This window comes from Lolium rigidum, chromosome 3, assembly GCF_022539505.1.
Source record: "Lolium rigidum isolate FL_2022 chromosome 3, APGP_CSIRO_Lrig_0.1, whole genome shotgun sequence".
NCBI classification, from domain to species: Eukaryota; Viridiplantae; Streptophyta; class Magnoliopsida; order Poales; family Poaceae; genus Lolium; species Lolium rigidum.
This window is the reverse complement of record NC_061510.1, coordinates 379,529,392-379,547,881: the sequence shown is the minus strand read 5'-3', so window position 1 is coordinate 379,547,881 and position 18,490 is coordinate 379,529,392. Positions and strand designations below refer to the sequence as shown.

Sequence of the window (18,490 nt, the reverse complement as noted above, 5' to 3'; positions counted from 1 at the left end):
TCTCTCACATTGGAAAACAAACTCATGATGGGAAGACTAGAGGTCCAAGAATCATCGAGGGATCCTAGAGTTGAGCGTGAAGTGTCACAAATGACTCGTATCGACACTGATGAGGAGGAAGCTTTGGTGTGGATTTTGGAGTCTCAAAAATCCAAATCACTATTTTAGCCTCTTTTCGACAGGGCGAAGCCAGCCAAATCTTCAGTGTCATAGTCTTCACATATAATATGGGCTCAAGACTAACTCGTCTGACCCGAGCGCTACGTCTCACATGGGACTAAGTCATGTTCCAACGAGATGGCTAAACATACTCCAAAACTATTGACGTGACAATAGTGTCACTGTGCGACGACATTTGCATGAGGCTCCGGAACACGTCTTGTTCTAAGTGTTTTCTTTTGTACCATGAAATGTGTGAGAAGACCCACACTCTATTTCTATTATAGTAGGAAACATAAAAAATACCAACAAGAAGGATGAAACTTTTAGATTGTTGTGGAACATGGAATTGTTACACTACATATCGGATTCCTATCAAAGGTGTCTTTCATATCCTGGGGGAAAAGCTAATTTTTTGGGATGCCATTATATGTCCAAAAGTGTCTTTCATCTTTACGTTTATACCTTATTCAATCAAAGAACTACTATTTCGATTTATTTTCGTCTGATTCATGTAGAATACAACATGTTTACGGAGCGGATCAAACGATCATGTGACAGAAAGTTTTGCTGACACCGCGCCCGTCAAAGTAGAACCATAGCAAAAAAACAAAAAAAAAAGGAACAAAAAGAGCGCTCCATTACCGGGATTTGAACCCGGGTCGCCTGGGTGAAAGCCAGGTATCCTAACCGGGCTGGACGATAATGGATTGTGATTGGTTTTCGCGTTCAACATATATGTACGAGTAGTACGACGTTTAAGGCTTAGCAATATTCCGGACGTTTGATTCAAATTCAATCAGCATATAATTTACTGTACGATGGATTGTGATGCTTTCCCCGTATATAATGTTCCAGGAATTCTCAAACGCGTAATTCCCGAGACCTACCCACTTTTTTTTTTTTTTTTTTTTTGAAAGTAGAACTTGTATTCATCACATAGTAGCAAGGAAACAACAACCAAACGCTAAGAAATACAAGAACACTATGAACGGATACAGGAAGAGAGAACCCTGAGGTCCAACACCATCTTCAACCTCCCGCCAAGGACCAGCAACTCCACCAGCGCGCACGCCCGCGAAGAAAACGTCGATGACGAACCCTGGAAGCGGAGGAACTCCTCGCCAAAAGGCTTTGACGAGCCGCAATAGCCACCAATTCCGGAGAAGAGGATCTGCTACGCACTGAAGGAACATCGGCCGGCGACACACGCCAAGCTCAAACCACTTCCGATCTGGTCCAGAGCAACCAGATCCCACCACCACATGCCTCAACACAACCTCGGCGAGCAACTCTCCCTGAAGATCCGCGGGAACGGAGCTCCTATACGAGGCGGCGGCAACCACCGACGACAGACGCCGGAATCACACCGCACCACCCCCAGACCCTCAACGACGGGGCCAGAGCCCACCCCGCATCGACGAAGGAAGGGACGAGGGACAAAAGCTCCAGGAGCCGGTCATCATCTCCGGCACGGTGAGCCGACCAAGAGCACCTAACCTCCACAGCCTCCCCGCCGTCGCCGTCGGAACGGGGAAAGGAGGGGGAGGAATTATTCCACCGAAGCCGCGCCGTCGCCACCGTCTTCAACGACGCCGCCGGGAACACCACCCTAGAACTACCTAGGACCTATACACACGCACGACGAGAACCAGGGCTCCCCTCCACCTCCAGGCGCTGAACGGCGGCCGGAGGCAGAGGGGAGCGACGGAATCGCCGGCGAGACTCGACGCCCTGGAGTCGCCTCCTTATCCGCCTCTCTCCACTGTTCACGAGAGGGGAAAACGGGGCACACTAGTATGAATACTGCGTTTATATGTACTAGAAGTACTGAATACTGCGTACTCCATGGAACGCATGCATGGTGGCAAGCCGTGAAACGCTTCCGTCCATGAAACGTACGCCCGCGCCCGCGGTCCGAAAAGTCTAGGCGTGCTGGTGCCTGGTGGCAAGCAGCCAAGGACAACGTGCGAGGGATCCGATGGAGAGGCTGACCGCACGGGCGCGACAGGGAAATCACCGCGCACGCCGGCAGAGTGCGACACGGACCCGCCAGCGCCGGCCGCTCGCTCGTCCCGTCGTCAGCGACAGCGCGGCGCGACGTACCGGCGTCCGCCGCCTCTCTCCATCACTTCCAAGGTGCATGTCTCCCAGGGAGTGGTAGGGCAGTCCCGTTCAGTGAACCAAATCCAAAGCTAGGCAAGCCATTGGCGGCCAACGTACTCCATGTCTCCATGTTCACAACGTGCGAGTTATTAGTGAAGTTACTCGCAAACTATATGCACAAAGAGGAGAGAGGTTGTAACGTCACTAACAACTATGAAGCCAATAACATAGAGTGGTAACATGTACACTATGACTAGTCTTAGGCGATTGGTCACTCGTGAAAAAAAAAAACGCGGTGCAGCCGACGTGCGCGCATCAAGATTTATTTTCAGATTCTTTTGAAATCCTACAATGCCATTTTCAATTTTTCAAAAAGAACGAGCTGTGTGTAGCTCGAGCTTTAAAACTACACACTCGGTGCTTCCGAGGGTGTTTCCAACCGCCTAACGCTAATCGAACACCAAAAAGGTTCGGTTTGGCCGTCTGGGTCAGGTCGCAAACACATAAATAGTTGTCCGGCCACCCTTATCATTTTGGGTCGGGCGGACCCAGTGGCACCACACATCATTTGATAAATAAATAGAAACGATTTATACAGCGTGAATTAAACGATAAAACCCTAAAATGAAACAAGGCCATGCCACGTGTCGAGCTCTTCGAGCTAGCCTCCTCCTCGCTCAGCACGGACGCTATACCTCGTGCATCTTGACGGACAACAAATCTGGCAGCTCGCCCTAGTCCTCGTTGCTGTTGTCGTCCTCTTCATCGTCGCCACCTTGGCAACCGCCGTAATCGAGACTCAAGTAGCCGACGCTGCACAAGTACCTCCCGTGGCGGCATGGGTCGAACTCCTTGGAATCGAAGGTGTCTCCGTTCAACGAGTCCAGCACGAATGCCAGGTCATCCCAGACCTCGTCGCACCGCGCACGCCCCTCCCACGGCACGAGTGGCACCGACACACATCGTGAGTTCAGCAGCCAACCTGCAAGCAGGTTCACGCATGCCCACATCACGGGGCAATCTACCTGTAGAGCCGGCGAGCGTAGAGGACAAGGACGTAGCTCACGTCCCTCTCCTTGCGGTGGCCAGTTCCGTGCGAGGACCCTGCATCATGGTCCTTTCGTGACTTCTTGGGCCATGACTTGCTCATGGCGCACGACGTGATGTGAGTGTATGTGAGTGTAGAGGAGGGGGATGAACTCTAGAGACGGTGTGGACGAATATTAGCGCGACCACATGCCTTAGAAAGCCTAAGCCCGTGCCTGGTCATCAGTGCCTTGGGCAGCGCCACGACTAACACACAGAAAGCAAAGTGAACGTCAATAACCGTGGCGCAAAAGGCCACAAAATCGCCTCCCGCTAGCAGTGGCACTCAGATGGCGAAGCGGCCGCATACTCCATCCGTTCACAAATAAGTGGATATCTAGCTTTAAACTTTATTCACAAAAGAATACTCTATCTTTTCAATGCACTTTAATTGCTTCTTTCTTATCGCACGGAAAGCAAATCTAATAATGTTGAGCATATGTTCTCCTTATTTTCTACAAGCACTTAGTTTATTGGAGGTGAAATAATTAAAGAAAAGAGATCCATCTTTCCAATGCATTTTTCACTTCAATTCATAATTTATCTTGAAAAATCTACATGTATACTTATTTATAGACGAAGGGAGTATGCTTCTAGCTAGGCGGGCTCGAGATAGCAGCTAGGTCTTGTGCGTGTGAACAAAAACGAACCCGTGAGGATGCCGTGAGCACTAAGAGCATGTCTAACAGACCCCTTAAAAGGACCAAACCCGTATAATAACTGCCGAAATAAGGGGTTGGGCGCTACCCGACCGTCTAGCAGACCTCGTAAAATAGGCCCCCGCATCGATTTTTTACAGTTTTGGTTACGGGGCGGCTCTTCGCCCCTTACTTGTACGGGGCGGGAGGCTGAATACAGGGCCAACCCCTCATCTCATTTCACTAGGGCGCGCGGACATTTCAGAATTCCCAACCGTTTTCCCCGCGCCACCGCCATAGCCACTCGCGCGCCGCCGCTGAAAACAGAATATTCCGTAGGATTCTGTTTTACGGGGTGGGGATACGGGGTCTGCTAGCTCGGACCAGTTTTCGACCAGCGAAAAGTGAATACAGGGTCTTCTACTCGCTTTTTAAGAGGTAAAAAAATAAGGAGTCTGTTAGACATGCTGTATGTTCGGAGCAGTGTGTTCTCTCACATTGCTGTCCACGATCTACTGCTTAAGATTAACTATATGTACTGTCAAGCAGGTCAAAACCGAAAGTTGAGATGCGCGGGTCGCTGGTTTTCATGGTAATTAACTTATCAACGGAAATCCAATTACCCACTTCCTTAGCTGGTTAGGTGGTTCTAGTTTCTAAATCAAAAGTCCAAAGCCAACACCATGGGAAGAAAGAAGAGAAAAGCACACCTGCCATTCTCGCCTGCCTGGCCGCCGTAGATATCATGAAAGTGATCGAAACTTCAAAAGCATCAATCTAAAAAAAAGTGCACACCTTGCGAGTATAATAACGGTGCACACTAACTTTTGACGGCCTTCTGGATTTCTCGGTGTCTCATACAGTTTCTCCTTGCCAGTGTCTTTGCAAGAAGTGGGATTGCGTTTCCACGGTTCTCAAGGCAGATTCAAACCCTGCCTGCCCAGTTTTTTTTTTTTTTGAACTGGGAATTTTTTTTTTGAACTGGACTGCCTGCCCAGTTGTTATCAAAGCCTTACTTAAGTGCAATGCTTAGCCAGAAAGAGTGGTCTTTACTCTACAGATGTTCATAACCTACGTTGAAGATTGCGCTAGGTACAATCAATCTGGTCCCAAATCTTAACCCTCTAGGATGATAATTATACCACTAGCTTGAGAAAGAACGTGTCCTGCTGGCTTTGTTCAGTGTTCTTGTGAACCATTTTTTTTTTTTTTGTAAAAAGGGGATATATAAATACCGTGAACTTACCAATTTTATCCAGCTTCTGCATAAGCAAAACGCACGAAAACATGAAAGAAGGACACAACAAAAAATAAAATAAATGAAGAAACAAACAAAAAATACCTCTCGCGATGATCAAATACACTCATGAATAACACTCTAACCACCCACCAACAAAGACAACATCCAAACTATAAAAGAGATTCTCCAAAAAATATTGTCGTTGCCTAATCGAAGATCTTGTTGTTCACCCTGTTGAAAGACCGACTTCCCAAAACAACACATTCGGCAATGCTAGCCAATAAATGTTAGACGTTGGATTTTCACTCTGAAAATTGCGACTTGGTACTCAAGGTGCACCACCAAAAATGTAGTCCTCATGTGCCGTCACCCCAGCTTGCCGAGACAACTGCTGCAAGTCTTCAAACATCCAACACACATGAACATGTTTGGAATGGACAGGAATAACTCCCTGCCAGCCGTAACCATACAACATGTGCGACATAGTTTTCATCGCATCCAATACACACATAAAAATCTATACTCAGAAATGCAACCACTATGACTTTCTCCAACTCTGCCAATACCATAAAAATATATACTCAGGCATGTCCCATATGTTATCGGCGAGAAATTGAAGCTTCACGCTGTAACCACCTGATGCCACATTGGATAAGAATATATGCGCACATGATAGGATTTTTTTCCGATCTAGATATCCAGGGGTGTCATGCGCCCATTAGCGAAGATCTCCGCAGGAAAGACCAAAACTTGTTGGCGGCCAGATCGAGGAGGCCGGCATCACGGGCAGCCCGAAGGGTCGGCCATCAGAAAAGAAGGAAACCCGCACCGCCCGAAGCCTACGCTAGATGGCCTCATGACTTCAAACACTCCAGGGGCGAGCCACCACCACGTCATCGATGCAGGGCCACACGTATGCGCTGCCGCTGCAGGATCACGCTGATGCGCCCCTCTCCTAGCGTCACGTCCTGGTACGCGATCGCTGCTGCCATCCGCAATGGGAGGGCCACCACCATCTCCCGAGGCCACCGCCCGGGCTCGCAACCTTCCTGCCATGACCACGTTGTCCGCTGTGACGCGTCGAAGTTGCCGAAGGGCTTTAACCGCTGGCATCCTCCAGCGGCAGTGGGAGAGATGAGTGAGGAGGGTCTTAGGGCGGCGATGGCTAGGTTTCCTTCCCATACGTCCCCAAGGAGAGGGACGCGGTTAACTGGAGAGCCCATGAATGGGAGAGCCTCTTGCGTAGCAACATGGACGGATAGGTTGTTTTTGCACCTAGGTGCATTTGCACCTTTTATTTAAAATGCATTTTTAGCATATTTAAAAATGTCTAAAAAGTATAAAAAATGTTCCGTGTATATCTTCACATGTTACATGCTCACAAAGTTATTTCAGCAAAAACTGACATACCTTCTATGTGCAAAAAATGTTTCTGCAATTTTTTTTTGTACACACGGATGCCTATTGACACGGGATCATTTTTTAGTTTCCGCGTGCCGACATGCTTGAGAGTTTCATGGCAAGAATCTTTGATGAGTACCTAATCCATCCAGGACACACGCATGTTAAGAGTAAAAAAAATCCGAGTGTCTGACAGATGTACTGCTAACAAGGTTCAGTGAAACCGAAGATGCTACGCTAGCTGCAAGATCTTGTTTCTCTCAAATTTAAAATGCGGCAGTAGGAGCGGACCCAAACGTGCATGTGATCGAAAGGTTTGTGGGGCGAACCAAACGCCAAGATAGATTACCGTCCCAGAGGCGTCGAGGCTAGTGGCTGTGAAAACAAGCGAACAGCAGTACAGTATCCAAGAACAGTAGGCCGACTAAACGTCAAACGGAGGAGTAAATCGGACGAGACGCCGGAGCGGACGTGAGCAGAGGCACAGACGACGCAGACTGTTCCTCTGACGATGGGGGCTCCTCGCAGCGCAGGAACCGACGGGGACTGGACAGAGGGGTGAAACCGTGAAAGAGGGTAGAATCTCATGCCAAGTCTGGGCACTGTTCACAGGAGAAAGAGTTAGGCGTGTGTAGAAAATAAAGATATTCAGCAGAGCAAAGCAGCCACACAGTGCCGCGAAGAAAGAACAGAGGAGAGAACACGCTCGCAGTGGAGTGGGGTTGGGGTAAAGAGGAGGGAAGGACTGGAAGCAAGGGAACAAGGGGAGAAGAACAAAGGAAAAGCTGAGAGAGATTCAGAGAGAGTAGAGACGGGTGCCCAATCCGCCATGATGGCTGGCATCGTATGGTAGGCGGTTAAAGGGAGGACACCGCTCGTCCGGTAAAGCCGAAAGAAGCTGCCGCTAGCTGCTGCTTTCCCTTCCCTCCACTCCCTGCTTTTCCCCTGCCGCTTTGCGCTCTATCTGACTTTCGGGGAGAAAGAAATGATGCGAGGTTCCGCTCATGCCTGCCTGCCTAGCTAGATGCTCGTCTTTAGTGCTGCCGGCTGCGGTTTGAGCTGTGGTGGGTGGGTAGGGTACGCGTGTTCCTCCGCTGGTGATTTGCGCCGAGCTTCCCGTCTCCGGAGGTTTTGAGGCGATTCTGCTCTGGTTTTGCTCGGCGGGCGTCGCTGATCTGGTGAATTTGGTGGAAGACTGGTCGCATTTGTTTGCGCCTGGCCGGAACGGAGGATTCTGGTGCCGGAAGTGGAGAGGTACGTGCTACGCTCTCTATTATTTTCCTTCTTGTGTTTGAGCTGAAATTTGTCTCATGGAGCTGCTACCCAGGAAAGTTCTGGGTGGATTTGGTAGCGTCTCCTTTTTGTTTTGGTGGGAATTTTGTGTGGGGATGATTTATCCTGGATATTCAAGCTTGCTGAAGATTGGGCATCCCATGTTCCAGGCTCTAGAAATGTTGATTTGGCTTTGCCATGTTCCAAAATAGGTTTGATTGTGAATTTTGCTGATATTTCCTGGTAGCTGGAATGTCTGAGCTTCAGAGTGGGTCTCTGCAGTTTGTACTCTACTACTTTTTGGAATGAAATACTACAAACTAGCTATGAATATTCTAGCAAGTGTCTGAACTTCAGAGTAGGTCTGAAGTTTGTATCACTTCTGGAATGGATACTAGAAAGTAGCTAGGGGAAAATCATGAATATTCTAGTATAGTTGGATGTGTCTGCTCAATGCTCATGGAGAAGATACTCTGAACTGCCATCTTCTCTTGCTCACTTGAAAGCAAATTATTCATAATATCAGCTGTAACTTCAGTTCATGCATCAGTATAACTTTGTGTGTTGCTGTTTCTCAGGTATATGAGCTGCTCTTGGCTTTGAAGCCATTGCTCACAAGCTTCCACCGGTAAAATGGCAGAATTCAAGGTTGGAGGCCTCGATCCCCGAGCGACGAAATTCAGAAATGTCCCGATTGCTGTAACCCCGGAAGGGTTCTGGTGCTGCCCGTCGCAGACCGTGCTGCAGAAGACGGCGAAGAACCAGAACCAGCAGCCAAAGCCTAAAGCTGGAGCATCCCCTCCTGCATCAAAGGCCTCCTCGGTCCAGAGGGCGCCGACCATTTCATCGGAGAAGAGAACGCATTCAACCCCAACAAGGTCCAGAGCTAACTCAGAGGAGCAAAGATGCTTGCCGGCGGAGAATGCCATCCCCAATCCACCGAAGGTTGTGACCGATAGGCCGCAGAAGCAGCATAAGATATCTGTTGGGTTTGGTCAGATTGAGATGAGTGACTTGAGGGTTGTGTTGTATGGCAAGGATGGGGTTGCTGTCAAGATGAGTGTTCACAAGAACGTCCTTGCTGAAAATAGCACCCTCTTTGCTGATAAGCTGTCACGGCAGTCTCCGGTGTCTAATATAGAGGTGCCTGATTGTGAGGATGTGGAGATTTATGTTGAGACCGTTGGGTTGATGTACTGCAATGATGTCAAGCAGAGGTTGATCAAACAAAGTGTTCCACGTGTTCTTCGAATCTTGAAGGTTTGCTCAAACTAGATTTGGAATGTCTTTTCCCAGCTGAATGAATCATGTATAGTTTGTCGATTAGACTTTCCGAGCTGACTAAGCTAGTAGGTATATATAGAAGTTAAACAAAAGCCAGTATTCCCTTGCTGTTTATTAGAAATCAGTTATACCTGTTAGTGCAATATTTGCCTTAGTATGAGTACCTTTTTTCCTTTCCTGCAGATGTTTTAAGACCTAGAGGCTTGCCTTGTGTAGTGCAATCTACTTATACCAAAGTTAAATTTAGTTTGGTATATCTACGTAAGGAAAATGTTAGCCTTAAAGCAGCATAATTATGAACCTCCAGTAGTAACACACTAGCAATTCTTCCATGTGTCTTTTGTAGTACACTCTACCTAAATCAAATTTAAATTTAACTTGATATGTCTGCCTAAGGAACATATTTCCCGGCATAATCATGAACCACAACTAGTAACAAACTAACAATTAACAAACTAGCAGTTCTTCTGTTTTCGGTTAAGAAATTGTTCAGAAAAGGAGGAGATGATCTCCCCAAGCATCAATCAATGCACACAGCTTTATTTTCACGTAGCTTTATTTTCAGCTCATAAATTAACTATATCCATGTCTGTTTCGTGCTGTTACATCAGAGGGATATCGTCTTACATTTAATACTATAATGTGCCTCTTAATGAATAATAAGTCATCAAAGACGGCATAGCCCATAACTGATAATGCATCTTGCATGCACCAGTTAGTGTGGATTGAGACAATCATACCAATCAGGCCCATGACTTCCATGGACCTTGGCCATTCCTTAGCAACGTGGTGCTTCAGTTAGGACGGACGAAAAACTTGGACACTTTAGAAGAAGTGCACCTGTTGTTCTACTTATGTTTTGTTGTTTGCTGTGTAATTGATGGTTTTTTAATACTGCACAGGTTGCAGAATTATTAGGCTTCCGAGCATGTGTCCTGTCATGCTTGAATTACTTGGAAGCGGTCCCTTGGGCCGGGGAAGAAGAGGAGAATGTGGTATCATCAATTCGGCATCTTCAGACTGAAGATTATGGTGTTACCCCAGTGCTGAAGAGGGTATGCTCTGACCTAACAAGCCCGCCAAATGACACATTTGTGCGTATCATAGAACTAGTGTTGAAAAGCAGTGATGATAGAGGGAGGCGGGAGATGAAGTCCTTGGTGCTCAAGCTTCTCAAGGAGAATAGCAGCTGTACCAGTAATTCTGCTGACTTATGTGTTGACACTCTCTATGGATATTGCCAGAATAGCCTGGAGTCCTTGCTGACCTTGTTTAAACAAGCATCTGACAGTGATTTTTCTGAGCAATCTTTGGACCTTAAAGAAGCAGTATTTCGACAGATTACTCTTGAAGCGGATAATCTCCTATGGTTAACTGAGATTTTAGCTGGCAGGAATGCTGCAGAAGAATTTGCAGTGATGTGGTCTAACCAGCGTGAGCTAGCTGGACTTCACTCCAAGTTACCAACCAAGTCGCGCCACCTTGTCAGCTGCATCACAGCAAGGCTCTTTGTGGCAGTTGGGAAAGGCGAGATGCTCCCATCTAAGGACACAAGGCAACTCCTCTTGGATGTCTGGTTGCAGCCTCTAATGGATGACTACAACTGGCTGCAGCATGGTTGCAGGTCATTCGACCGGACACTCGTCGAGGAAGGGATCGGGTCGACTATCTTGACGCTCCCACTAGAGGATCAGCAGACGATACTGCTCTCGTGGCTTGGCAGCTTCTTAAAGGTTGGGAACAGCTGCCCCAACCTGCAGAAGGCCTTTGAGGTGTGGTGGAGGAGGACCTTTGTACGTCCTTACGTCGAACAGCAAGGGAACCAGTTGCAGTCAGGTCAGAACTGAGATCTCTGGTAGTCACGCACGAAAACTGCCGGGGCGTCTTCACGTGTCGAATAGCGCGCTGAAAAACTGTTCTGCATGCTAAAGTTGTTCCCCAGGAAGTGGAAACAATAGGGTGAGGGAGGGTGTAGAGTAGTGCTTTTCACTTGTGTGAGGCTTGAAATATATAATTTGTGCGTTGTGCATGTGATGCTCTCAGAATTCTGGGTACAGAATATCTTGTCTGATGTGCTACTTATCTAAGGCATCAGTTTGTTGCACCGTGTTTATCACACCATTGTGCAATTGTAGTACCACTATATTACCGGTGACATGTAGAAACTGAGTCCTCGTTGATGCAGTTGTAAATATTTTGCTAGAATGTATTGTCTGAAATTTGGGAGAGATTGAATCTTGCTTCAGTAGTATAATATATGCCTGGGATTCTGCAAATGGTGAGCTACCTTGCAGCTTCCTGCTAATTTAGTGTTACTAATTCAGCCTCCCAGATCAGAAACTGAATGCTCGAGATGCAATTGTAGATATTTTGCTGAGATGTGTTGTCTGAAATTTGGGGTTGAGAGTATTTGAATATTTGAATCTTGCTTCAGTAGTATGTGTGCCTGGGATTCTGCAAAGGTGGAACTACCTTGCAGCTTCCTGCTATGTCAGTGTTATTAAGTCAACCTTGCAGATCATAAGACCAGATTTTTCTTTCCATTTCAAATTCTAACGGTACATGACACTGAGATGTTTCAACTTTCTTCATGAAACTTGTCCAATCCACTACGTCTTCAGTCATCTTGCAGAGACGAATCTCTGGAAAACACTGAAGAAGAGGAAAAATCTCGGAAAAACTTGTCCATTCTGTAAAGCCAACATGGCAACATACTGAAGAAGAAGAGAAAAAAAATCAAGTGTAATGTAGTGATACACCGGTGTCACTAGCAAACAACACAAAATGAGACAGCAATCTGCATGGTCTCATCTGGATGCAGAGTTATGAACAACCACTACTGGCACTGTGGCCAGCCTGAGCTAGTTAACTAGCTCATCATCCTCTGGAACTCGTGGAAGTCGAGGCCGCCGTCGCCGTCGACGTCGTAGGCCCGTATCATGGCCTCGCAGTCGGCAACGGAGCGCTCGTCGCCGAGCTGGGCGAGCACCCTGCGCAGCCCCCTGGCCGTGATCCTCCCGGCGGGCTCGACGGCGTTGAACACCTCGAACGCCCTCTTCAGGTCCTCCTCCTGGCTGCCCTCCCCTCTCTCCATCAGCGCCACGAACCCGGCGAAGTCCAGCAGGTACCCGCCGGACGACGACGGCACCTGCAGGTCATCGCCCATGGACGCGAAGAAGGCGCTCAGTTCGGCGCCTGAGATCTTCCCGTCGTTGTCCCTGTCGAAGTGTTGGAAGATCCTGCGCAGCTCGGACTTCCTGCCGCTGCTACCGGTGCCGGACGACCTCCTGCTGGAAGACGACGACGATGACCGGGCGACGGGGCTCGCCACGTCGGACTGGCCGCAGAGCAGCGGCAGGCCGAGCTTGAAACTCCTCTTGCGCGTCAGGCCCTTAGCCGGCTTCGAGACGCTCACGTTCGCCATTGATCTTTGGTTCTTTGGTGTCACAAACACTACGATAAGTAAAAGAACTGAAGGCCTCTGTTGCTCTACTACTTGTGCAATGCCAACGTAGTTGTGGAGGAATAGCTATGCCGTATGCACCCTTTTATAGGTCCTCAGCTCGGAGCATGGGATGCCAAAACCGAAGCAGATTTGCAGAAGCTGCGATGCATCTTTGTGTGTGGCGTTTGACCGGTCGTGATCAGAAGTTAGTTAGCAACTAACCTCGCTTGCCTCAGATACTGTCAGTTGCTCCCCGTCGAACAACGTGATCACATGGCTCATGATCCCAGCGCCGCCGTCCAACCAACAACGATATCTCGGATCGAGCCCACTCCCTATATCTTTTTAGTGTAGGACTCCACTTGCCGTTATTCAAATTCTGAGTTCAGTGAGGCCCTTGACCTGATGACTAACAAGTGAGATAGTACTAGTGAAATTTAACTGTCGGCAGGGCTTAGGATTCTGAACATTCAGAACTTTTGGGTTATGTGACATGTCCTTACATGTCCACAGAGAGCAGAAGGCTGAAGCTAGAGAATTCAATCCAAAGTTGTACCCATCGCTGTGTTTTGATCTGGATTCCGTTTTCTTCCAATGTCATGTTTGGAAGAAAGTAGATGGATACTCAGATTTCAAGAGAGATCTCCTTAATACGGTCCAGGGAGCAAGAAAATCTGAAGTTCTAATCTGATGATTCAAGAATGAGCCAAACAATGCAACTGCCGAACTTCCATGTGCCTCTCATGGAAGACATAAACTCCTAGGAGTTACGAATTGTGCACCGCACATGTTTGTGTGGTATCACCACATGGCAATAGATGCTGCTGGCTACCGGTTACAGATACCTGAAACTCATCATTGGGTTCGAGCATCGAAGCTACTAGTGGAAGAATCTTCTTGTTAGTTTATGTGCACCGTTAGTTTGACCAGAACGAAAAAATGTCAGGTACCAACTTGACATACAAAAGAGAAGTTGAACGCACCGACCACGGAAGTAATGATAGGAAGGGGAGGTGCTGGTAATAATCAAGCATATGCTGTAATTTTCAAAATGAGTTTGTATTGTTTCAGTAACAAGCACAATGGTTCATCTTCAGGGTATAGTCTGTATTGTTTTATCACTATTTTCAGTACTAGTACACGTACGACATCATTTTCATTTCAATGCAATAATACCATAGATCCATTAGAATGTATGATATTTTCCTTGTAACCAAATGTTGCCTCAATTTTGAATACAGAGTCCAACTGCAACATGCCTTGCATTCATAAAATAGATGGTATGATTTTCTGTTCTCGAAATGGACTTGTTTGGAGTTCCTACCTCAATCCATGCAAAACAACATCTGTGTCTTCAGTGATCTCAACCAAACAAAATGAATCCCTCATGCAGTACTTGATTTATTATCTACTGTTTTCTCATTAACACTGATCAACTCTGGTACTTTATTTAGTAACCGGTTCATCTCATCAGAAAATTCAATCTTGGCTCGATTTGACTTCCCTCCGACAACTACTGTAGTTCCGTCTTGTAGCGCCCATAACTAAACAGAAATTAGACCATAAACTTTTAGCAGTGTGCTTGTCTAAAACAACAATGAAAAATAAGTAGGGTACTTGCACACACCTGAGCATGCGAAAGATAACTAATGCAGGTCGTCAACATGAGAGCGCCAAATCCAGCATACACAACAGGAATTCCTGGATCAGTCTGATGGAAAGGAACATACAAGACACATTTAGTCGTTCATGCAACATGCACAAATGTCTTCAAAAGAGAAGCACTGAATCTGTAGCCCTGACCTTAAGATCCAGACCCGTACTGCCAATAGCGTCTTCAATTAATATTTCATTACCATTGATTTCAATGGGGAGCTTTGAGCTTGGCCGACGAACCCCTACAAACTTACCATCTTGATCATACAACACAATAGACTGCAGATCTCGAGCAAGCATAGATCTAGAAGTCACCAAGAAAAAAAGTTATAATAACTCATGGCTTCACATTATTAAGTCAGGACGGTGATAAGGTTGAACATACATTCCCTTGACGCTAGACTTAGTCGGATCAGGATCTTCGAGTGGCAAGAATGTTCCATATAGCTTTTTATTGCCACTCTGTTTCAAGGAGGCCATGGCCAAGTTGAAAGGGTCTTCACCATTTTTCCTCACTTGCAGTGCTGAAAATCCCCAGTCCGTTTGGTATATCGTGATCGCACCATACCTCAGGGGATCATTCACTTTGATCGTCTTCCTCATTACTTCTTTGCCATCAAGGTCGAAAAGTGAAAGATCACTGTAAAATTGTGAAACCTGGCAAATTCAAAACATATACTTGCATGGTAAATATGGCGTCATGTAAGCACACAACAGAAGTGTCTAAAAGTACTTAGAAAAGTGGATACCTCTCCACTGTCATAGTACTCCATGTAGAACCGATTGACATGGACTTCCGTATTGAAAGCATCCGGCGCGACGGAGAAAATGCCTTTGGGTTTCATGATATCTCCAATGACGAAATTTAGTCCCTGCGGGACATCCACCGAGCCTTTGAAGCTCCCGGTCGCAGAAAGGGTGGCACCTGCCATCACAAAAATCATCGCTACATGCACTCCGATAGGCGCATACCGGCCAGCGAGGCCCTTGAAAGCGTACAAAGACGGGCCCTTGGTGAAGACCTGCAACATATCAAGCACATATATAATGTTACATGTCAAGAAGGCAAGGACAGCAATTTGGGGCAAATGTATTGCATTGCATTGAAAGTGATTTTTTCGACAAAGGGAATATATTAATATCGTGAAGATACATTGCATTCAAAGTGATAAACACCTCATATCCAGCGCCCATCAAAATGACCCCCAAATCCTGAATAGATGCGCGGGGAAGAGATTCGGAAAAGGCTTGTTTCTTGATGCTTCCTCCTGAACTCATAAAGGACCATCTGCAAGAAGAGCAACCATTGGTACATGAGATTATGCACCGATTAAGTAGCTGACTCACTGACTGCTCAGTCCACCAAGAAGAGGACATAGTACCTTTTCGCCACCTTCACCATTGGCAATTGCGTGGTAAAGGTACAGGCCATCAGCGACGCCGCAAGGAGCGCGAGCAAGCCAAGAAAGACGGGCGAGGAGAACATGTGGTCGAAGCCGGGGGTGAGGATCCACCTCCACGTTATGAAGCCGAACACGGGGTTGTCCTCTGGGAACTGCTCGAAGTAGTGGCTCGGCGTTTCTCCTTGGTCAATCACCGTGCCTGCAATTGCAATTGGAAATTCGCAACGTAAGCATATATAAGATTGCATAATTCACTAGTAGTACCTCGCAACCCATTCAAAGCAATCTGAAAACTCAAAGACTGAGAAGGAACACCCTACCCAGGGCCATGAGGCCGGCAATGGCGGACATCTCGGCGATGGCGAGCGGGAGGTTGGACAGGACCGAGAGCGTCCGCTTGGTGGCCCGCCTCAGAAACCGCGACGCCGCGCCGTCCACCTTCGTCTGCACCTCCGCCTTCCCCTCATCCTCCTCGCCGCCCCGCTGCGCGACCGGCGGCGCGGCGTCGAAGAACACGACCTGCTTCTTAGCCTTGCCCGCTCCGGTTGGAATGACCCCGCGCTTCGGCCCGCCTCCATCACTCCCCTGCCGCGGCACGTCGCAGGAGACACGGAGCCGCGCGGGCAGGCGGGGTGACGGCAGGAGGGGGCGGTGGCAGGTTCTGGAAGGGTTTAGGATGAGGTAGCACGTCGGGGAAGGCATCGCCGCCGTGGAGAGGAGGAGCAAGAGGGAGCGGGAGAGGCGAGGAGTGGCGATGCATCGTCGCTGGCTGGCTTCGTCTCGCGGGAAAAAAGAGGCGGAGGAAGGTGATGCTGCGGATAAGGTGTCGTCGTGCACGCGCGCGCTGCGCACAGGTGAACGCAAAATATCTCGCGCGCGCGTGGGCTGTTTTTCTTCAGATATTTGCAGGGGCTGAATTATACGGGCTGAAATTCCTGGTCAGGCTTGTGTGCTTGCTGTGTGGGCTTCTCCGGTGTCCAAAGCATAGAATTGCAATTCTAATTTGTTTTGTAGTGGGTATATCTGTGTTCAAGGCTCCATTCAGAATTGTTTTGACAGAGTAGGCAGGTTCTGTTTATGATTATCGGTGTGCTATCTTTAAATTAAAACAGGTCGTGATGGTTGGTGATGGTACGTCAAATCAGTGCACCACTAGGAATGTGAAAAAAAAAAATAAGATCAGCCTGACCGGCTCAATAGATAGTTATGATCGAATTAGTTCTAGCCCACGTCTAAAAACGGAAGTACGAGAAAAAGGAAGCGCACTTACAAAATTCAATCCGTAGCGCTACATAACAAAATCAGCATGTCTCCTTTCCTAATTCCAATCGTTAAAACGGCCATAGATCAATCAGTTGTCCGGCAAATCCCAATTAGATCGGCACGCTCGGCAGAAAAAAGTTCTATGTCAGGAAAGATATCGATCGATTGCGCAAGCTCCTCTTGCCGTGGCTTTCTTTCCCAAATATGCACAACTGAGGCGCTGATCCGACAACGTATATGACTATAGGTAAGTGCATGTGTATATGACTATACGTAAGTGCATGTATTCTTCCTTTCCTAATTTTCGTACGTGCGTTTTTTTCCCTTGAAAATTTCTACTTTTCTAGCACATACAAATCTCAGCATTCCGCAACTAAAAATTCTTCCAAAACAAAATTTCCGTACCGGCGTCTTTTAGGAGGTTACTGAAAAGAGAATCAATACGTGTTTCGATGGCTATGACGCAGTAACATCCCAACACAATAGGGATCAAACCTCGTGTTCTACTTGTTGGTGTCTTGTTAAAAAGGCAGAATATTCTTTCAACGGGAATATTCTTTCAACGGGGGGCGACGTTTCTATCAATATCGAGGCACCTGTTGTGGATCGTCAATCTAAAAACTCGTAGAATCAGTTTCACAGACTCAATATCTCGAAGATGATCATAGAGGTAGAGTGTACGTTCGTAGAGGTGAATGTATGTACTTATTTGTGAGCGTTTGCACTGTATTGTGTTCCGTTAAAATAGTGGTGTAAGCCGGGCATATTTAGGGATGTACCATCCAATAAATATCTGGCTTGAAAGGAGCGAGGATCTAGAATCGATAGGTGAGATAAAATAGTATCGGCGTATGTGACTGCATCCTAGAAATAAAAAATTGTGAGTATATCCTATTTATTAAATTTTTTCGACAAAATCATCTTGCACTTATCGACCGTTGCAACGCACGAGTATTGTGCTAGTTTATAATTAATCCCATGAAAATAGCTAGCCATGAGTGCAGAAAAGGTCGGTTAGCCAAACAGAAAAAATAGAAAATTGCTTAGACAAATAGATTGTCATAATCACTTTAATGCCAAACACAAAATTAACAGTTCATAGCGTGCTTAGAATATTCTCATAATACCACTCTTCATTTTTTCGAAAAGGAGGTGAAGTCCCGGCCTTTGCATTGGTTGATGAGAACAACCTTTCTTATTGTGAAGCTATGCACTAGCCAACAAAATCAAAAATCCGAACTGATGAAAATGACTAGGCAATCTACTTACACATGTCAACACCCCTCCTCACGTGTGTCCGCGAGAAGAGAAGAGATGACCAACACGTGGATAGAAGAATAGCTCACGTATGAATGATCATATACGCGGCGGACAAAGGGGTGGGCACAAATTGCGAAAGCTAGGACTTGAACTCGAGACCTTGAGCACTGATACCATGTGAATTTATGCACTAGCCAGCAAAACTAAAAGTCCAAACTAATGAAAAAGGCTAGGCAATTCACTTATACATATCATGTAGTACGATAGAGAGGGAGAG

General features: G+C 47.0%; 3 protein-coding genes and 1 non-coding gene across 4 annotated transcripts; 1 reads left to right on the top strand and 3 right to left on the bottom strand.

Annotated features, from left to right (window-relative positions):
• Window positions 1–795: 795 nt before the first annotated feature.
• On the bottom strand, window positions 796–869 carry TRNAE-UUC. The gene has a single exon. It is a non-coding gene; the product is annotated as a tRNA-Glu (tRNA).
• Window positions 870–8,494: 7,625 nt separating this feature from the next.
• Window positions 8,495–11,414, top strand: LOC124704386 (BTB/POZ domain-containing protein At3g50780-like). The gene is made up of 2 exons (XM_047236644.1): window positions 8,495–9,162; window positions 10,089–11,414. The coding sequence occupies exons 1-2, from the start codon at window positions 8,536–8,538 to the stop codon at window positions 11,031–11,033; spliced, it is 1,572 nt and encodes a 523-aa protein (XP_047092600.1). The 5' UTR covers window positions 8,495–8,535; the 3' UTR covers window positions 11,034–11,414.
• Window positions 11,415–12,055: 641 nt separating this feature from the next.
• On the bottom strand, window positions 12,056–12,610 carry LOC124704387 (probable calcium-binding protein CML41). The gene has a single exon (XM_047236645.1). It carries the CDS (start codon window positions 12,608–12,610, stop codon window positions 12,056–12,058), a length of 555 nt encoding a protein of 184 aa, XP_047092601.1.
• A 1,377-nt stretch (window positions 12,611–13,987) lies between these two features.
• Window positions 13,988–16,456, bottom strand: LOC124704385 (cytochrome c biogenesis protein CCS1, chloroplastic-like). Its single transcript, XM_047236643.1, has 8 exons — window positions 16,011–16,456; window positions 15,670–15,889; window positions 15,464–15,575; window positions 15,037–15,309; window positions 14,673–14,944; window positions 14,435–14,591; window positions 14,259–14,342; window positions 13,988–14,175 (listed from the first exon to the last, which is right to left on the bottom strand). The coding sequence occupies exons 1-8, from the start codon at window positions 16,390–16,392 to the stop codon at window positions 14,017–14,019; spliced, it is 1,659 nt and encodes a 552-aa protein (XP_047092599.1). The 5' UTR covers window positions 16,393–16,456; the 3' UTR covers window positions 13,988–14,016.
• Between the last annotated feature and the right edge of the window lie 2,034 nt (window positions 16,457–18,490).